The sequence below is a fragment of the Pseudoliparis swirei genome, chromosome 12 (genome assembly GCF_029220125.1).
Source record: "Pseudoliparis swirei isolate HS2019 ecotype Mariana Trench chromosome 12, NWPU_hadal_v1, whole genome shotgun sequence".
Taxonomy (NCBI): domain Eukaryota; kingdom Metazoa; phylum Chordata; class Actinopteri; order Perciformes; family Liparidae; genus Pseudoliparis; species Pseudoliparis swirei.
Window position 1 is genome coordinate 3,072,307 of NC_079399.1, and position 21,909 is coordinate 3,094,215.

General features: G+C 45.8%; 1 protein-coding gene across 1 annotated transcript; it reads left to right on the forward strand.

Moving 5' to 3' along the window:
• The first annotated feature begins 1,088 nt into the window (after positions 1-1,088).
• On the forward strand, positions 1,089-20,505 carry LOC130202401 (gamma-aminobutyric acid receptor subunit rho-2-like). The gene is made up of 9 exons (XM_056427919.1): positions 1,089-1,369; positions 2,406-2,512; positions 9,638-9,705; positions 13,411-13,634; positions 14,006-14,088; positions 15,932-16,072; positions 17,424-17,576; positions 18,309-18,517; positions 19,107-20,505. The coding sequence occupies exons 1-9, from the start codon at positions 1,248-1,250 to the stop codon at positions 19,419-19,421; spliced, it is 1,422 nt and encodes a 473-aa protein (XP_056283894.1). The 5' UTR covers positions 1,089-1,247; the 3' UTR covers positions 19,422-20,505.
• Positions 20,506-21,909: the final 1,404 nt, after the last annotated feature.

Here is a 21,909-nt window from a genome sequence, read left to right on the forward strand (position 1 = left end):
TAAAAACGTGTTTTTCGACCGGATAATACTTTTTTTTGTAATCTCTTGGGATCAACCCGCACAAGTGGCGGGACAGAAAGTGGAGAGCTTAAAGCGAGGTCGCCGTTTATACTCGAACCGTTTAATGGGAGGTCAAAGGTCGGTTTTTTAATCGTCAAGGAGCCGTGAGACGAGTCGGCTGCTGGCTTTGTTCTCTCCAGAATGAAACCATAAAGGTGAACTGGCTTGTAGGAATCCGGAGAGAATAGCGTCATGCTAATTCCGTTAGCCAGTACATCAGGAGTCGGCAGGCTCGATTAAAAACGGGAGATTAAAAGGTGTTTTGTTCCTAAATCGTGACCGCAGAGATCCTGAGCCCCCAAAGTATACGATGTTGGAGCTTTCGCTGGTTTCCGTTTTGCATTTCCGGTAAAAAAACGTTTCCATCCTGACGGACCACCGGCGAGGATATGAAGACCCCCCGGAGAGAGACGGATGGAGAGGACGTCTGAATACGACACACACACACTCAAGCAGAGAATTTCATCATTTTAACTTTTTTTCTCCATTATTTTTCTCTTTATCATTAATTTCCATTTCACTGAAGATCTGGCAAAGAAAATAAGAAACATGCAGGAGACTTAATGTTGTTGTTGTCTGAGGACAACATGCAGCTGCTTCTGACGCTCATGGAGGAGAAACATGTTTGTTTGCATCTCGCTGCATGTGGTGCTGATGCTGCACCTCCTGAGCCAGAAAAGAAGAGAGAGAAAAAATAAGCGATCTGGAGGCTGAAGACCAATCAGCGCGCCACCTGACTTCACCATCCTCCCTCCTCTCTCTCTCTCTCTCTCTCTCTCTCCTTCTCTCCCTCCCTCTCTCTCTCACTCTCCCTCCCTCTCTCTCACTCTCCCTCTCTCTCCTTCTCTCCCTCTCTCTCACTCTCCCTCCCTCTCTCTCTCCCTCTCCCTCCCTCTCTCCCCCTCCTTCTCTCTCTCAATCTCCCTCCTTATCTCTCTCTCACTCTCCCTCCCTCTCTCTCTCTCCCCCTCCCTCTCTCTCTCTCTCACTCTCCCTCCCTCTCTCCCCCCCCCCCCCCCCCCGCAAAGCACCCGCCGCCGCACTTGTTCGCTCACAGTCTCCCTCGGCGGACTCCTCTTCTTCCTCTTCTTCCTCCTCCGTCAGCAGGATGGTGCCGCGTCCCGCGCGTCCCACACGCTCACCGAAGGCGCCGCTCTCCGACTCGCTGCGGGGCTTCTGAACGCACCATGCCGGCTTACGCGCGGTTCCTGTTCGTGCTGCTGTGCGTGGTCCTGCTCGGGGAGTGCAGGAGGCACAGGACGAGGAGAAAGCGCTGGTCCGGACCCACGGAGACCCATAAGCCCGGCAAGTAAGTCCCGAACGAGATGCGGTTTTTTTTATTTGACCTTTCTGACCCTTTTTTGTGTGTGGAGATCCTCGCCGAGGACACATGGACCCGCAGCCGGCGCGCATTTTACGCACGACTCTGCGCAACAGACCAATTAACCAAAAAAAATGAGTTTGACTTCCAGGAACAACATTTGCAATCTGCACATGGACAAAACACCTTCCACGTCGCTATTTGTGAGGGATTTATTTAATTTATTTAATTTTATTTAATTAATTAATTATTTATTTATTTAATTTGTTTATTTATTTATTTATTTTATTTTATTTATTTTATTTATGGGAACCAGAGTGAGTATTAAACACGCAGATGCAGCTCGCCCTCCCTCCGGGTTGTCTTGAGGTAGTGGCGGTGTCCTCGTCCATCCTGCAGCTGCAGTTTTGTCCTCGTGTAATGTGCATTAATTTATAGTTTATTTATTTTTTCTCCATTTTCGTACTTTTGTCTTTGAGTTGAAAATGTAAAGAATTTAAATTGCATATTTTTGATCCAACCAAATAGATATTTAATCTCCTGGCATAAAAGACTCTGCACATTTTCATTTTTGAGAAGCAGAACATGCCTCATTCAAGGCAAATTAAATTGTTCTCATTTAATATAATAAATCTTAATAAAGAGATACTAAGAAGAGGAGGAATAACATTAACCACCTGCCTAAACAATACTAACAATAATTAAGTAAAGTTTAAAAAATCACAATTTACAGTTTAGGATCTCCGTAGATCTGATGATGTTCACTAGAAACTACAATAAATACAAAGAGCTCCATAAAAACACATCAATGAGGCTCACTTTTGATCTGGGGGAAAGTTCCACAAACACACACTATAATTTATTTTGCCACACACACACACAACATCCTGCTGCCGCAAACACTCCCTATGGCCCTGAAAGTGGATTCATCCACCGCTGAAAGTATAGTTCCCCAGACCAATGCAGCTGTGGTTCCTCCCGTGTGATGAAGCGTGCACACCTCTCTCCTCTCTCCGCCCCTCAGCCCTCTGACCAAGAAGGCCGCGGATGGAACCAAATCCAAAAAGGTGAAGATGAGCCACCTGCTGCGCATCGACGACCACGACTTCACCATGAGGCCGGCCTTCGCAGGTGAGCCTCGGGGGGCGATGCGATCATGTCGGGGCCGAATTCTGTGAGAATGATTTACTGCTGTGTCTTAAAGGAAGAGCAACAAAGAGAGTTCAGATAAAAGGTTTCTGAAGGGTCTTAACACATGCGTTCTCTCTCCTGACCACCAGGGGGCGACTCCTCTGGTTGTATAGAAGTCTACGCTTCATGTGTTAAAGCTGCATTCTCTCTCCTGACCACCAGGGAGCGACTCCTCTAGTTGTATAGAAGTATATGCTCCATGTGTTGAAGCTGCATTCTCTCTCCTGACCACCAGGGGGCGACTCCTCTGGTTGTATAGAAGTCTATGCTTCATGTGTTAAAGTTGCATTCTCTCTCCTGACCACCAGGGGGCTCCTCTTGGTGTATAGAAGTCTATGCTTCATGTGTTAAAGCTGCATTCTCTCTCCTGACCACCAGGGGGCTCCTCTGGTTGTATAGAAGTCTATATAGTGACTCTACTTCTCTCTTGATTTATTCCCTCAGTAAACATGAGTTTATGTCTCAGTCTCTAGTTTCAAGTCTTCTTCTATAGAGCATGATGTCATCATTTATACTTTATGGTCATTTAGAGTCACACAGACCATAAAGCAGGGGGCGCTTTAGGGGCGGGGCTTAAGGTGATTGACAGGTCTCTACGTTCCTCCTCAGTATAAATAATAATATAAATGGGGATGAACCAACATGGCGACGTCCGTGACGCCAGATGGCGACGACAAAATCGAGGTTTTCAAACCGGCGGCCCACAAACCACGGCTGTGACTCCTCCCACTGCTCGTATGCCGCCCGTGGCGTGAAGTGAATGTGGACGCCACGCTGAGCGGGGAGAGCGGCTTTATCGCCCGCCCGACTTCTTCTTCTCTTCCGTCGGGCTCACAAACCCAAAGAGATCAGGAATAGCTCCCAGCCTGCAGCGAGAAGAAAGAGAGGCGGATCTGCTTGCCTGTAAACTCTCTCTGACACGCAGAGCAGCAGATGTCACGCTCAGAGGAGCCTCGTCCTCTGGAGGCCGCCGGGCGCTCCTCACCGCGTCTCCTCCTCATCGGAGGACGAAGAGCAGATCACAACCGACTGAGGGGAGAGTGACTGGAGGAGCCTCCGGGAGCGAGGTGGCCAACGCGTCCTCATCCAGCGGGTTGTGTGACATGTGACACAAGGGGGACTCCTCTGGTTGTATAGAAGTCTATGCTTCATTAGTTAAAGGTGCATTCTCTCTCCTGACCACCAGGGGGCAACTCTGGTTGTATAGAAGTCTATGCTTCATGTGTTAAAGCTGCATTATCTCTCCTGACCACCAGGGGGTGACTCCTCTGGTTGTATAGAAGTCTAAAGCAGCATTCTCTCTCTTGACCACCAGGTGGCGACTCCTCTGGTTGTATATAAGTATATGCTTCTTGTGTTAAAGCTGCATTCTCTCTCCTGACCACCAGGGGGCGACTCCTCTGGTTGTATAGACGTCTATGCTTCATGTGTTAAAGCTGCATTCTCTCTCCTGACCACCAGGAGGTGACTCCTCTGGTTGTATAGAAGTCTATATTTCATGTGTTAAAGCTGCATTCTCTCTCCTGACCACCAGGGGGCGACTCCTCTGGTTGTATAGAAGTCTATGCTGCATGTGTTAAAGCTGCATTCTCTCTCCTGGCCACCAGGGGGCGACTTCTCTGGTTGTATAGAAGTCTATACTTCATGAGTTAAAGCTGCATTCTCTCTCCTGACCACCAGGGGGCTCCTCTGGTTGTATAGAAGTCTCTGACTCTCCTCTCTTGATGTATCCCTCAGTAAACATTGTAAACAGGAGTTCGCTGCATTAGAACTCTACGTGACACGGTAAATAATGTGCCGTCTGCATTTGGGGAGGCAATTAAAAATAAGAAGCTTCGAACCAAAGAGTCTCTTCTTTGGTATTTAGCATGTTTAAACACAGGAGGAGGAGGAGGAGGAGATCCGAAAAACACCCCACAGGGAGCTATCTCCTCTGGGATAACATGAGAAGAAGAAGGAGGATGAAGAGAAGAAGGAGGAGGAGGAGGAGAAGGTGGAAGAAGAAGAAGTAGGTGGTCTGTAAGCTTTTGGAAGAGGAGGAGAAGAAGGTGGTCTGTAGGAGGATGAGAAGGTCTGTAAGCTTGAGGAGGTGGAGGAGGTGCAGGAGGAGGAGGAGGAGGAAGAGGAGGAGGACATGCGTTCCCTTCTGCAGAAGTAGCGACTGCAGCTGCTGATGAAAGCCTCCAGTGCTCCTGCTCCCAGTGCTCCTGCTCCCTCTGGGAAGCGTTCCTCCTCATCTCTGAGGCCCCGACACCTCCTCCCCACTTGGCTCCTTCTCCCAGCTGCAGCATCTAATCCATTAGGGGGAAAGCGACGGGGGATTAGGGGTCTAATCCGTGAAGAGGAGCAGTCCAGCCTCATTAAGTGGGATGGAGAGGAGGAGGTGCTTTACTCCTCCTCTCAGCCTCACTAAGTGGGATGGAGAGGAGGAGGTGCTGTACTCCTCCTCTCAGCCTCATTAAGTGGGATGGAGAGGAGGAGGTGCTGTACTCCTCCTCTCAGCCTCATTAAGTGAAATGGAGAGGAGGAGGTGCTGTACTCCTCCTCTCAGCCTCATTAAGTGGAATGGAGAGGAGGAGGTGCTGTACTCCTCCTCTCAGCCTCATTAAGTGGGATGGAGAGGAGGAGGTGCTGTACTCCTCCTCTCAGCCTCATTAAGTGGGATGGAGAGGAGGAGGTGCTGTACTGTAAAAGCGTTCATAACATTAGTTTATGTTCGGGGATCAGCTGAGTTGTGTGAAGAGGAGGAGGATGATGATGATGATGATGATGATGATGGGAGGTTTATATATATCCTGCAACCCTTACAGGAGAAAGAAAGGGGGGGGGGGGGTCTGTGGGGTCTGTGGCCCAGAGTTAACTTTTAATTTGTTTTATTATAGAAATTGAGTGAAAATCAAATCCCCAAAAATTAATTCCTTTATTTAAAAAGGAATATAAATGTATTTACTAATCTATTCATTTATTTACCTATTTGCTTGTTTATTCATTTAATTATGTATTTATGTATTTATTAATGGACTTATTTACTAATGTATTCATTTATTTAACTATTTAATAATTTATTTAAATGTGTATTTTTTTATTTATTTACTTATTTACTAATTAATTAATTTAATTATGTATTCATTTACTTACTTACTAATTTACATATTTACTGATGTATTCATGTATTTACTAATTTATTCATTTATTTACCTGTTTACTCATTCATTCATTTATTTACCTATTTACAAATGTATTTATTGAATTATGTATTTATTCATTTACTTACTAATCTGGTCATTTATTCATTTACCCATTTACTAATTAATTAATTTCATTTCATTATGTAATGAAAAGGGCCTTCGGGGCCCGGGTCGTCGACCCGTCCCGGAATTAAATATTCCATATAAATTGTTGGTAAAAATCACCACAAATTGATGTCACACTTCCAGCAAAGCAGTTCTGTCTGGGGTAATGTAATCTGTATTCTGTATTATGGGGGAATCAAGATGAAGCCGCCAAGTGGGGTCTGCTGGCCCTTTTTATTTCTTTATTTGTATTCTTTATTCTCATAAAGTTTAATTAGTTTAGTAGAGAGCTAAATAAACATAGGATGAAACACTCAGTCAGCTCGCCTTCCCGAGGGAAATATTCCCTACTTTAGAGCTTTTAATATGCGTGAACAACTACTGCACAGGTGTCAAACACGAGGCCCGCGGGTCAAATCCGGCCCGCTACTTCATTTTCTGTGGCCCCTGAAGGCTTGAAAAGACATGAAGAAACTTAAAAGAAAATATCCTGCGCTTTTATTTTGAAGTTTTCAAATAAAATGGATTTATGTTATAATATTAGAGACATTTTCTTATGTACAACATTTCTACACAAATCAAATGCAAAGAGAGTTATTTAACATTATGTTCAGGAGTAGTTCATACAGTGTTTCAGGGACACCGGCCCTTTAAGAGGCGGCCATGATGCTGATGTGGCCCACGGTGAAGATTAGTTTGACTGCCCTGATCTACTGGAACACATCAACAAATAAAAGCCCCTCCATACCACCGAAATCCTGTATTTCTCACATTAACGTTAATTATGTAACTTTCTTAATTGGACACATTATGAAATTTCCCCCACGGGGACGAAGAAAAGTCAATAAACACAGAAACTAATCGGCCTTCAGTGGCTGGATGGATAACTCCATGCCACGCTGGAAATGCGTCCGGATTGTGTGCTTTTTGTTTATTCTTTCTTCTTTTTGCCGGTGACTCCGTGATGAAGAGTAAAGCGCGGCGTTGATGAAGCCGTCGTGTTCAGGCGGCTCCCGGGGAACCAGCAGCGTGCTGCTTTTTAACTCTGGACTCGCAGCGTTTGGACCTCGGTGACGTCGTGGTGGTGCTGGTGGGGGTCGTGTTTTGCGGTGGGGGTCATGTCGGCGTGACCTCCTGCTTCCTGGCCGGCGGCAGGAAAACGTGATCGGCGAAAGTCTCTGTGACGCGTTCGTGGGCCTCGTCTGGTGATCGGCGACGTGGAATAATCCGCTGATGCTTGTCGGCTGAAAATAGAAAAACGGAAATCTTCTGGCGAGAAAAAGAAGAAGGAAAACGCACACATGCAGGACATTTCATGTGAGCCTGGTAGTCCACACACACACACACAAACACACACTTTCTTTCACACATGCACGCCTCAATGTTGAAGCCACCCTTTGGAACGTGGTAGCACAGAGAGCAGACCGTCGGTCTGATAATGGGCGAACATTTTTCTTTGGGTTTTACCGGCTGTGGCCTCCTATGATCCGGAGGGCTGAGAATAATCACAGACCAATGTCGCTCCTCGAAGCGTTGCTGTTCCGGGCTTAAAACAGCAACGCGTCAACGTCAACAGGAGCTGGAATCCGGCTCGCGATCAGTGTTGGGAGTAACGCGTTTGTAACGCGTTACTGTAATTCCACTACTTTTAGCGGTAACGAGTGTAACGAAGTATTTTTTTTAATCAACTAACGCAGTTACAGTTACTGAAATTTAAATGAGTTCGTTACTCGCGTTACTCTCTTTTGTGAAAAATGAACACTTGCAGACAAGAAGACAAGCTAGGCTACTTTAGCTGCTTCTGATCTGACATCGCAGGACCTTGGTGGCGCAATGATATTGTAACGTCTCGGACGTTATGGACTGATGACACGGAGACGGGGCGACGTTATTATTCCTCCCTTTATTGGGCATTCACCAACACAGACAGCTGCTCCTCTCGGCTCAGCAGCTCCAACGTCAACAACAACGGTTCCCGTCAACCAACCTCAACTTCCGTTTTCCGACAGGTTAACCCCGCCTCCCCTCTACTCCGCCAATCACAGGCACGCCTCCCCTCTACTCCGCCAATCACAGGTCGCCCCTCGACCAGCACGCGGTGCCACACTGTGATTGACAGCCACTTCCAGTGTTGCCAAGTCCGCGGTTTTGCCGCTGGTTGAATTTTGTGTCCGCTGGTTCGGGTAGACCTATTTTGCATGCAAATTACATGAATATCTTTAAATAAAAATCCATATTTTAAATGAAATAATTTATTTATACCCAAATCCTACCAAACTGACTCCAGATCAGCACGTACACGCCGACACATCCGCGCACACAGGTGAGCACCCCCCCCCTCAATTATATGATATGCAGCACCTCAAGGCACCTTTGTTTTCTCTTTTAATTAGTGTTAATACTGTAGGCCAATCACTTTTATTTCATTGGGCCTAATGTGGTTAAAAAAAAACACTGTTAAATCACTGAGACAGTTATTTTGTATTAAGTTAACTAAAAAAGAGACTTTTGTACTCCTGCTTGATTTGAAGGCCTGTTGCCCTGTTGATTGCAATAAATAGGTCTACAACATGTTTATTGTGTTTGACTGTTCATGACATTAAAAAAGCAGACATAAAAGTAACTTAAAAAAGTAACTTTCCCTAGTAACTAATTACTTTGGATATACAGTAACTAGTAAAGTAATTCAATTACTTTTAAAAGAAGTAACTAGTAACTATAACTAATTACTAATTTTCAGTAACTTGCCCAACACTGCTCGCGATACGCGGCATATGGCGCGAGTGGGCGTGGGGAGGACACTCTGCCGACAGCTGGGGCCGGGCACGAGTTGATAACCCCTCTTCCAGGTAGCAGCTTTGCTGCTGGCCGGTTGCGTAACGCTGGGCGCCCTCGCCTGCTGCTGCTCAGATTAATGCCGCAGCCGGCCGATGGGCCTCTGGTACGCTCACGACACGAGGCTGTGTGTGGATCGCGATGATACGCTTTCCATTTCACCGTAAACACACACCGAGCGGCCACACGCCGCTTTAAATGTGAGCCGGTGGCTACGAAGCCGACGTTCAACGACATGACCGACGGCCACGAGAGCTCGAGAGACACGAAGCCACGAAGATGACAGGAAAAAAACGTGGGATTTTGGGAAAAACAATGGTTTTGTATTTGAAAAGCTCTCAAAGGGGGTTCCACAGGGTTCCTCACTGGGTCCCCTATTTTTTACGGTTTATATTCACATTGTCCCACAGAAAAAAAATTTCAGTACGTTCAGTAAAAAGTGGATTATCGAGGCCTTCTACTTATCCTTTATCACTTCCTTATTAAATTGAATAAAGTATGAAGTCCCACCTGTAAAAAAATCAAAACGCCTTTTTATTTATTTTTTTACATTTCAGGTCGATTAAAAATAACGATTACAAAGACGTCCACTCTTAAATGTAACAGTTGTGGTCCGATTGTGTGTAATTATTCCAACATCATTGAATTTGAGGGCGTGACCTCAATTATTTTCCAACTTATTTAGATAAAAGTAGCACGAATGCTCGTGCAGACGATGTGGTTTTAAAATTGGACGTTGAAACGTCGTCGTTGAATGCGATCTGGGGTCTCACAGAATTTACCAATATTATTATATTTCTTTTCAATCTACCTGATTCTGATAATATTAAACTTAAAAATAAACTGTGTAGTTTGCATCTTTGCCGATACCAATAGGTCCGACAGTCCTGTACTTTGAGATCTGACGAGTTCTGCATGTGTTTGGTCTTTCCTGCAGGTCCAGCTGTGCCCGTCGGAGTGGATGTTCAGGTGGAGAGCTTGGACAGCATATCCGAGGTGGACATGGTGAGTGGCTTAAATGTGTGAAAGCCATGAGGTACACAGGGAGTTTGAGGGTGAGGGACTACAAATAATGAAAGTGCTGTAATCTGACAGCAGAAAAAGAAGTCCATAACTAGATACACTCTGAGAAATAAGGGTACAAAAGGGTTAGAGAAGACTTGAGAAGTGTTCACTTAGGAACTCTCTTCATCCCCAAAAAAAACTTTTTGGAAGATCCTCTCAGTTCACCCCCCCCCCCCAAAAAACTACGATTGTGCATCAGGATTGTTGCCCCCGGCCCTTCAGGAGCCTCGTGAGGAATGCTGGGTGGATTGAGTGGTTCTCGGTAGAACCTTCTGTTGCTCTCTAGATGAAAAATTGGAAATATCTTGTCCAAGGATCTTCTTGTTTGCACTCTTAGAAGGTGGAAAGGTTCTAGAAAATACCTCCAGAAAGCTTTTTGGTGGAACCATTACACCATTCAATTCTGGGGTTCTGGGTGGAACCTTTCACAGATGGTTTTAGATAATAGGGGCTAATAAGACAGGATCCCTCTTTATTACCAGCATGAGAATTAACAATGACGACGATGAAGATTATGGCGACTCGCGTCTCCTCAATCCAATTTTTTTTTATTGGACTTCGCGAGATCAGAACGTCGTTCCCAGCAATCCGTTGTCCTTTGTGTGATATCCGTGTTTGGCTTTGAACCGACGGGCAAAATGCAACCTTTCAGGTTATCGTCATTTAGCTGTTGTTTTTCAGTTGGATTATCAGAACCAGATTACGAGAGCTCAATGGTAGGAATTGTTTATTCCCCCCCCCCTTCCGCGAGTAATGTAACTAAATCAACCTTCTGTTCTGGAACCGGAAACTCCCGTTTGAAAGGACGGCCAAGGATTACATTTAATTTTGGTCCCAGTGTGTATTTAATTGTTTTGGAGCATAGGGGGGGGGTATGAATGTTTCCCAGACGACGGCTGCTCCTAATGACATTATGTCATATCACAGAGCTGCAGGATTCAGTCACGCAGCAAACAATCCTCTGGGTTTCCTTCAGAGGATGACGGGTTTTAGCAAAAAGATGAGATTTTTTAGAAAGGATACCGTCGTCTACATTTCCCATGAGAAAACCCACACCGATGATGTGTCGTTGGTTCACTTATCCTAAACACAGCTGGTCGTTGTGTATAGCAAACCTATTATTAACCTGGATAGATCAGCGGCGCTGCAGCGGGGTTCGAATGAGTCAAACTAACTCGAAGTCCAACTTCAAGTTACGGTACCTCTGCACTTTAATGGTTAATGTCTACAAGCATTTACAGGAGACGTTAACGTATGAGAAAGAAGGGAATGCCTCTACTACACTCTACTTTGACACAAATAGATTTAAGGGCACAAACACCAGTGTGAAATGGCCTCTTTGTGTAGCGGGCGGCGCACTGGAGCAAAGGGTGTATTGTGTTGTTTATTAATTAAACTTTTCATTTACAGGATTCAAGGATTACGCAACAGGGGGCGGTAGAGTCACGATGTTTTTTATTGTCACATGCACAGTTAGCAGACAGTTAGTCCGCACAATAAAAGCCTTACGTTGCTTGGTCCTCCTGCCACACAGACTTAAAATAACTAAATAAACAATGTAAATGCTACACAAGCACACAAGAAAGGCATACCAAAAAAATTGCGTATTTATTGTGCGAAAACAATTCTGTGTGCAGATAGAATTAATATTAAAAGTGTTCATCAGACCCAGACAGGTCCGGAGAGGAAGTAGAGTTAATAATGAGCGATGGAGAGAGGAAAATTCATCCATGAGTAGAGAGAGAAGAGGAGAGAGGTGCTCAGTGTATCCTAAAGCGAGGAGAGAGGAGCTCAGTGTATCCTAAAATGAGGAGATAGGTGCTCAGTGTATCCTAAAGCGAGGAGATACGTGCTCAGTGTATCCTAAAGCGAGGAGAGAGGAGCTCAGTGTATCCTAAAATGAGGAGATAGGTGCTCAGTGTATCCTAAAGCGAGGAGATAGGTGCTCAGTGTATCCTAAAATGAGGAGATACGTGCTCAGTGTATCCTAGAATGAGGAGTTAGGTGCTCAGTGTATCCTAAAATGAGGAGCTAGGTGCTCAGTGTATCCTAAAATGAGGAGCTAGGTGCTCAATGTATCCTAAAATGAGGAGATAGGTGCTCAGTGTATCCTAGAATGAGGAGATAGGAGCTCAGTGTATCCTAAAGCGAGGAGAGAGGAGCTCAGTGTATCCTAAAGCGAGGAGATAGGTGCTCAGTGTATCCTAGAATGAGGAGATAGGAGCTCAGTGTATCCTAGAATGAGGAAATAGGTGCTCAGTGTATCCTAAAGCGAGGAGAGAGGAGCTCAGTGTATCCTAAAGCGAGGAGATAGGTGCTCAGTGTATCCTAAAATGAGGAGATAGGTGCTCAGTGTATCCTAAAGCGAGGAGATAGGTGCTCAGTGTATCCTAAAGCGAGGAGAGAGGAGCTCAGTGTATCCTAAAGCGAGGAGATAGGTGCTCAGTGTATCCTAAAATGAGGAGATAGGTGCTCAGTGTATCCTAAAGCGAGGAGAGAGGAGCTCAGTGTATCCTAAAGCGAGGAGATAGGTGCTCAGTGTATCCTAGAATGAGGAGATAGGAGCTCAGTGTATCCTAAAGCGAGGAGAGAGGAGCTCAGTGTATCCTAAAGCGAGGAGATAGGTGCTCAGTGTATCCTAGAATGAGGAGATAGGAGCTCAGTGTATCCTAAAGCGAGGAGAGAGGAGCTCAGTGTATCCTAGAATGAGGAGATAGGTGCTCAGTGTATCCTAAAGCGAGGAGAGAGGAGCTCAGTGTATCCTAAAGCGAGGAGATAGGTGCTCAGTGTATCCTAAAATGAGGAGATAGGTGCTCAGTGTATCCTAAAATGAGGAGATAGGTGCTCAGTGTATCCTAGAATGAGGAGATAGGTGCTCAGTGTATCCTAAAGCGAGGAGATAGGTGCTCAGTGTATCCTAGAATGAGGAGATAGGTGCTCAGTGTATCCTAAAACGTCCCCCAGCAGCCTATAAGCCGATAGCAGCATCTCTAGGGGCGGGACCAGGGCAAACCTCCCGTTGTCGGGTTAGCCTGACGTTTCATTTTGTTCAAGACAAAACGGGTTGTGTCTTCTTTCAAAAGCCGCCCAGTCTCCCTTCAAAAGATTCCTCTTCCAGGACCCTCTGATTCAACTCGTCCTAGTTTCAAACGGCTAATCTCATACAAACGTTCGCGGACGCGCTGAGATTACAGCCCTTGAAAACATCTCTCATTAGTAAAGTTCTTACACATCACAAGAACAGACGGGTTCAGACGAGCCCCTGAAACCCGCCGACGCCGCCTCACGCAACTTCAAAGGTTCTTTCTTGGCGGGCGCCATGAGTACAATGTGCTGTTGCAGCCATTATTCACACTGATCTGGATTATGTAATGCCGTGAGAAGAGTGGGCTGGAGGATGATCTGTGCAGCGGGGGGGGGGAGGGGGGGGGGGGAATGCCTGCATAGCAACATGGGTTGGAGGCCAGAAGACACGGGTAATACAGGACCAATGGAAGCGGTGGATTGTGTTCCCTTAACATATGTTGAGCAGCTCTCTAGACGTGTGTGTTTGCTCATAAGCAATCCATATAATCCAGCGGCGCTGTAATCCCAGAGGAAGAGAGCGGAGTAGTGAGACTTAATCCCCCCCCCTCCCCCCCTCAGGACTTCACCATGACCCTGTATCTGAGGCACTACTGGAAGGATGAGCGGCTGGTCTTCCCGAGCTCCACCAACAAGAGCATGACCTTCGACGGCCGCCTGGTGAAGAAGATCTGGGTCCCCGACGTGTTCTTCGTCCACTCCAAGAGGTCCTTCATCCACGACACCACCACCGATAACATCATGCTGCGGGTGTTCCCCGACGGACACGTCCTCTACAGCTTGAGGCGAGGAGCACACACACACACACACACACACACACACACACACACAAACACACACACACACACACACACAAACACACAAACACACACACACACACACACACACACACACACACACACACACACACACACACACACACACACACACACACACACACACACACACACACACACACACACACACAAACACACAAACACAGATATCTGTCATCTCGGGGGTTTTTCTCACCAACCAAATGCGGCTTGGCAGGCCTTGTTGCAGCACAAAGATGGTGATGTTTACACTGCTACCCCCCTCCCCCTCCTCTCTCTCCTCCTCCCCCCCACTCCTCTCTCTCCTCTCTCTCCTCCTCCTCCCCCATCTCCTCCCACAGGGTTACAGTTACAGCTGCATGCAACATGGATTTCACTCGTTTTCCTTTGGACTCTCAGACGTGCACGCTGGAGCTGGAGAGCTGTAAGTACTCTACTCTCTCTCCTGACCACCAGGGGGCGACTCCTCTGGTTGTATAGAAGTCTATGCTTCATGAGTTAAAGCTGCATTCTCTCTACTGACCACCAGGGGGCGACTCCTCTGGTTGTATAGAAGTCTATGCTTCATGAGTTAAAGCTGCATTCTCTCTACTGACCACCAGGGGGCGACTCCTCTGGTTGTATAGAAGTCTATACTTCATGAGTTAAAGCTGCATTCTCTCTCCTGACCACCAGGGGGCGACTCCTCTGGTTGTATAGAAGTCTATGCTTCATGAGTTAAAGCTGCATTCTCTCTACTGACCACCAGGGGGCGACTCCTCTGGTTGTATAGAAGTCTATGCTTCATGAGTTAAAGCTGCATTCTCTCTACTGACCACCAGGGGGCGACTCCTCTGGTTGTATAGAAGTATATGCTTCATGTGTAAAAGCTGCATTCTCTCTCTTTGACCACCAGGGGGCGACTCCTCTGGTTGTATAGAAGTATATGCTTCATGTGTAAAAGCTGCATTCTCTCTCTTTGACCACCAGGGGGCGACTCCGCTGGTCGTATAGAAGTATATGCTTCATGTGTAAATGCTGCATTCTCTCTCTTTGACCAACAGGGGGCGACTCCTCTGGTTGTATAGAAGTATATGCTTCATGTTTTAAAGCTGCATTCTCTCTCCTGACCACCAGGGGGCGACTCCTCTGGTTGTATAGAAGTCTATGCTTCATGTGTTAAAGCTGCATTCTCTCTACTGACCACCAGGGGGCGACTCCTCTGGTTGTATAGAAGTCTATGCTTCATGAGTTAAAGCTGCATTCTCTCTACTGACCACCAGGGGGCGACTCCTCTGGTTGTATAGAAGTATATGCTTCATGTGTAAAAGCTGCATTCTCTCTCTTTGACCACCAGGGGGCGACTCCTCTGGTTGTATAGAAGTATATGCTTCATGTGTAAAAGCTGCATTCTCTCTCTTTGACCACCAGGGGGCGACTCCGCTGGTCGTATAGAAGTATATGCTTCATGTGTAAATGCTGCATTCTCTCTCTTTGACCAACAGGGGGCGACTCCTCTGGTTGTATAGAAGTATATGCTTCATGTTTTAAAGCTGCATTCTCTCTCCTGACCACCAGGGGGCGACTCCTCTGGTTGTATAGAAGTCTATGCTTCATGTGTTAAAGCTGCATTCTCTCTCCTGAACACCAGGGGGCTCCTCTGGTTGTATAGAAGTCTATATAGTGACTCTACTTCTCTTGATGTATTCCCTCAGTAAACATTGTAAACATGAGTTTATGTCTCAGTCTCTAGTTTCAAGTCTTCTTCTAGACAGCATGATGTCATCATTTATACTTTATGGTCATTTAGAGTCACACAGACCATAAAGCAGGGGACGCTTTAGGGGCGGAGCTACAAGGTGATTGACAGGTCTCTACCAGAGGCGTCGTCTCTACGTCACTCCTCCGAATTCCAATTGTAGTCACTGGAGGAAACAATCAAAATCGACATAAAAGCTTTTTAAATACAATAAAATTTTGGAAAATTCAAGCTGGCTGCAAAAAAACAAGATGGCGACGACCAAAACGCCAAACTAGAGGCTTCAAAACGTCAACAACGGGCGACGTCACAATGTCTTCTCCCACGTCTTATTTATAGTCTGTTGGTGATCGGTGCATGACAACACATAGTCCGAGACATGAATACAAATAAATAAATGTACAATGGAACATGAATAAACACAAACAATAATAATAATACATTACAAAGACTGTGTTATGATGTCATTGGTTGCTGTAAATCCTCATATCCGTCCCCCTGGATGCTGACCCTCCATTCTGTCCCTCAGATGCGTACACGGACGAAGACCTGATGCTCTACTGGAAAAGCGGCGACGAGTCCCTGAGCACCGATGACAGGATTTCTCTGTCTCAGTTCCTCATCCAGGAGTTCCACACCAGCTCCCGGCTGGCGTTCTACAGCAGCACAGGTAGACGGGCAAAACGCCGCCGCCGAAGTCTCCCTGTGGGCGCCGGCTGCTCCTCCTGGAGGCCGCGTGGCAATTAGTGTGAAGCAACTTGATGAAGTGGTGATCACAAACCCCAAACTGAAAGCACCGCGTGTTGTCGAGAGGCAGTGATGTACTTTTAAGACCATAAATATTTCAGTTGTACGCTCCACATTTTGTGTTTAATCAACGTAGAACCAAGCGGGAGAACGCCAAGCGCTCCTCGCCGCGGACGGCTTGTTCAGAGCCTCGTGTTAAAGGCTCTGAAGTAATTGGGTTGGCCGAGTTAAACTAAGATTACATTCTTTCATGGTTTTTTTCTTCTTCTTCCTGTAAACTTTTCCTAAAGGACAATATTTTGCCTTTTTTGGACTCCAAGTGGTCTTGAGACCCGACAATTGTTGAGTCTTCATTCCACGGTGTGGGATGAACATGAGAAGTCCTCGCCGTCGGCGGTGTCTGACACTACTGGCTCCCATTGAAGCCGTCTCTTCAAAGTCAAATTAGTTTAAATGGTTAACGATGTTCGTGAGCGACTGGGCCGGGTATCGGTACTCCATAACTTTTAAGTTGTCCACCGAAGTAACCGAGTAGTATCGGGAAACTTCTCCAGTCGAACGAAACCCGCAACCGATCTTTGTGGAGATGTCTGACCCAGCAGCTAGCGGTTTGCAGATAGCGGTTAGTGGCTAGCGGTTTGCAGATAGCGGTTAGTGGCTAGCGGTTTGCAGCTAGCGGTTTGCAGCTAGCGGTTTGCAGCTAGCGGTTAGTGGCTAGCGGTTTGCAGATAGCGGTTTGCAGATAGCGGTTTGCAGATAGCGGTTTGCAGATAGCGGTTTGCGGCTAGCGGTTTGCGGCTAGCGGTTTGCAGCTAGCGGTTTGCAGATAGCGGTTTGCAGATAGCGGTTTGCAGATAGCGGTTAGTCACATATATTAATTATATTAATAAATATATAAAAGCTGAAAGCTTCTACTGAGTGAAGCTTTCAAAAGCTCTGAAAATAATTGTTTGGCTTTGCCCACCGAGGTTTTACCCGCTGAGATTAGCAGAAAAGCTTTTCCTCTGAGAAATGTTGTTTTTCTAACTCAAAAACTAGAGCACTAATGTTAAAAAGAAAACACCTTTTTGGGGCTATTTCAACACATTTATCATATTTCTCCTCACATTGTTATTTGAGACCCGCTGTCATAAAAGTTGTTATCCAATACGATTATCTCTTTTCTCTACCCTTCCAGATTTCTCCAGATGATTTCATTCCACCTGGCTCGGTATTTATTGTGGTATCATATCTCTCTTTTTGACCTCTGACCTCTGCTTCTCCCGTGTCTCCAGGCTGGTACAACCGCCTGTACATCCACTTCACCCTGCGGCGCCACATCTTCTTCTTCCTGCTGCAGACCTACTTCCCCGCCACCCTCATGGTCATGCTGTCCTGGGTGTCCTTCTGGATCGACCGCAGGGCCGTCCCCGCCAGGGTCTCATTAGGTAACGCCGGGACCTGTTGGCGCTGTACTGTTATGGAACGTGGGTCCGGAGGCGAGGCGACGAGAGATGAGTCCAACACATTTGGGGAAATGTGTTCCTTTTTCTGAGATGAAAAGGACGCAGGTTAGCCTAGCGTAGCAAAAAGACAGGAAGTCTCTGCTTAAAAAAATAATAACATGAAAACACTGCTAAAGCTAATTAACAAACCATGCATGTTTATGTGTTTGTGCATTCAGAAGTATGGCATGAGAACAATCTGTATAAATTCCATGAATCGTATGGAAATTGTGCACAGGTGGATTTTTGTCTGTCTCAATAGCGTTGATGCACTTATGAATATATTTATCGTAACGCCTTTTCCAAATAAGTTCCGACTCACGGAACTGGTCGGCCGTTTCTGCTAAACCAGCGGACACAAATGAACAATTAAAAATCGGATTGAAAGCAATTTCTGAAGATCGTTTCTCCATGTTTCTCTGGTAGGTGTTTGAATGTCTGAGGACACTCTTTTGAGGCAACTTTATTCACACCAAACCAGTTTCCTTTTTTTGCCGACCTTTCAAAATTCACAATTGCAACCCATGTATTGACTCTTGTTTATTCTGCACACAAAAAATCCAGCGCACCTTAACTCTGCCAAGACGATGCAGCTTAGTGTGTTTCCATCAACTTGTTTATTTATCATCCCTGTCGTGTTCTCCGGATCGCCTTCTCCATCTTTCTTTTCTTCAGGCATCACCACGGTGCTCACCATGTCCACCATCATCACCGGGGTCAACGCCTCCATGCCCCGGGTGTCCTACATCAAAGCCGTGGACATCTACCTCTGGGTCAGCTTCGTCTTCGTGTTCCTGTCGGTGCTCGAGTACGCCGCCGTCAACTACCTGACGACGGTGAGGGACGGGAAAGACCGCAAGCTCAGAGAGAAAGCCAGGCAACAGGTACCTTAACACAAAATATATATATATATATATATATATATATATATATATACACTACCGTTCAAACGTTTGGGGTCACCCAGACAATTTGATTTTTCCATGAAAACTCACACTTTTATTTATCAGATGAATATAAAATATAGTCAAGACGTTGAGGAGGTTATAAATAATGATTTGTATTGTAAATATTAATGTAGTTCTTCTTGTGGCTCAAAGGACGGCCAGTTTTATAGCTTCTCTCACCAGCATAACTGTTTTCAGCTGCGCTCACATAAAAAGGGTTTTCAAGGGTTTCCTACCCCTCCGCTAGTCTTCTAAGGCGATAACACAATGTACCATTAGAACACTGGAGACGGGCCTCTACACACTATGTAGAGACTTCATTAAACACCAGAGAATAGTCATTTACACATTCACTATGTAGAGAGAGTATTTATGATTCATTTAATGTTATCTTCATTGATAAAAAACAGTGCTTTTCTTTGAAAATAAGGAAATTTCTACGTGACTCCAAACTTTTGAACGGTAGTGTACATAATCGGTGCCTTCGACTTCTCATCCCGGTTCCTCCTCCTCTCTTTTCGCCCAGTCGCAGCTCCCTTGCTCCTGCGGCATGTCCCACGCCAGAACCATGATGATGGACGGCACGTACAGCGAGGCGGACGCCAACAGCCTGGCGGGCTACACGCGGACCTCCGTTGGCGCCGAGGACTCGTCGGAAAAACAGGAGCGCATGGTGGTGCGTCTCTCCCTGCACAACGAGCCCGCGGGGGGCGCCAAGAAGAAAGGCCTCCGCGGCTTCCGGATCATCCAGAACACCCACGCCATCGACACCTACTCTCGCATGATCTTCCCCGGCGCCTACATCCTGTTCAACCTGGTGTACTGGTGCATGTACTGCTGAGCGTGTGCGTTCCAGACACACAAAAAACACACAAAAAACTGTTGACCTTAGAAGAGAGAGATTTTATTCTGCATGTTTCGACGAGGATGGTATACAAGTATGTCGGACGCTTCTGGTTGGGAAATATCTCAAAACTCTGGAAGTCATCGCCGGACTGGACCGCTTCCTCTGCTTCCTCTGCTTCCTCTGCTTCCTCCTCTGCTTCACATGATTATATCACAAGCTCATTCTTGCGCTCAATCAGTCTGCGAAATACGTACGCAGCTACAAGATTTACTGGATCCAATGTCGGTGACGATAAAACCAATCGCACAATTACGTGACTACACAACTACGTCTCCCTCTCTCTCTAACCCGACAGAGCGATGTTGGACCTCGGCCTCGCATAGTTACCCTCCTAGTAGCCTATCCTGAGAGGAGGAGAGACATTTCCCTGCTTTAATCCGGGTTCTGGATCAAATGTGTGTAAAGGGGGTCCGTTTAGGTCTGTTTAGGTCCGTTTGGGTCCGTTTAGGATCCGTTAAGGTCCACAAAACCTTGTGGTTCTGACTGTCTGCGTCTTTCAACCTTAGTTATTCCTATTTGTGGATTGTTTAGTAGTTTAAATAATTAAAACTGCTGGGCATTAGTAGGCTTTTAAAAAGGTATTTGAGAGACAAATATTTGTGCAGGGAGAACATCGCTTACATAAAGTAGAGACAGCTGATGTGACCTCCCGCCTTCCAAGTGTGTCATTCTCACCATTCAGTAGTATTATTCATTGATAATTAATTTCTTTTATACAATATCGTCCTGTGGAGTATCATTTGCTTTTGATTTGATTTTGCGCTCTCCAACAGATAAAAGAAATACAGCTTTAGGAACTGGGTCCTCATTTGACGCCGCCATTTAAAACTAGAGGTGTAGTCCTTCAGCTCAGGGTCCAGGGGGGACCAGGACTAGAACCAGAACCAGGACTGAGCGGGGCAGACCCTGATCCTGTAAAGTGAGAGGTTTTCTGGAGAGACTCGGAAATTTAAGTTCCTACCAACAGCAATGTGCCACACTGAATATTGAAGTTTGAATTAAATGGCTTTGTAATGTTTTTTTGGTGTTTTTTTACAATGTGGAGAGAAATGGAAATTCACAGGTCTGGTACAAGTCAAACCGTGAATATTTCATCACCCCTAATGAAGTTGAAGCCATTGTGTCGGCCATGTGCACAACCAGCAGAGAACATGAGCGACGATAATCGGAAAAGTTTCGGTCTCACCAGAAACATCAGTTGTCTTGTGTCAACCAACTTTTTGGTGCAAACCAGCCCCCCCCCCCCCCCCGTGAAGACTTCCCTCAACGCCCCTCTCTCCTCTAAAACTCTCTTTCTTCGAGGTCAAACTGTCAAGAATAATAAGAGCGGATACATTTGGCTTTCTATTTCCTCCGTAACCTTTGGATCTGAGTACCATAAAAGTCCAGAGCAGATGGCTAATGAGGCAGTGAGTGTGCTAAATACCAGGCTGTCTTCCCTTAACGACAAATTTTCAATTAACGTGACAGTAAATGCCGCCCCGTACTACCCGTGGACTACTGTTGGCATTTACAAGACTGAAGCGACCCATGAAGCCAGGAATAAACCGGATGTGACTACTGTACACCACACACCACTGTTGCTGGGCAAAGTTTTCTATTTATTCATGTATTTACGGCTTGTTCGTTCACTAAGTTTCTTTTATTCATTTATTTATAGTGCAGCAATAGATTCATGTGCCATTATAGAGTGACGCTGTATCTTTATTGATGTATATTTCTTTCAAAAGGACTTGAAATCATGGGAAGCTTTACCAGTGATGTAACCAACTTGAACCGCCTGAACTTATTTTACTTTTTTATATACACCAACATGGCTGTATTTTTATTTTGGGGTTTAAACTGAGTGACTGTGTAGTTTATATTGGGGTTTTTCTGAGCAGAACTCTTTAATCAGGTGGGTCAATAGTGAGATAAGTCTGGGTTTCAACCTGCGAAAATGTCCAAGTTTTAAGGCGGTAGTTTGACATTTTGGTACGCGGCCTAGAATTTATATAAATTATACAGAACAGAAATGTAGGAAAGAAACTTTGGAGAGTGAACGCAACATCAGACTTATTTTATCCATCTCCTGATAGTTAACTAACTAGCTTTTCCATCTCCAGACTAACTAGCTTGTCCTTCTTCATAACTGGCTAGTTAACCAACGAGCTTTTTCCATCTCCAGACCAACTAGCTTTTCCAGCTCTAGGCTAACTAGCATTTCCAACTCCAGGCTAACTAGCTTTTCCAGCTCCAGAGCTAGTTCGTTAACTAACTAGCATATCCATCTCCAGACTAACTAGCCTGTCCAGCTCCAGATCTGGTTAGTTTACTAACTAGCAAGTCCATCTCCAGAGCTATCAAGGTACCTAGCTAGTCTATAAAGCTCACGGCTGCTCTCCTCCTGAGAAGGGTGAGGAGGAAGCTAGCTGACTAGCTA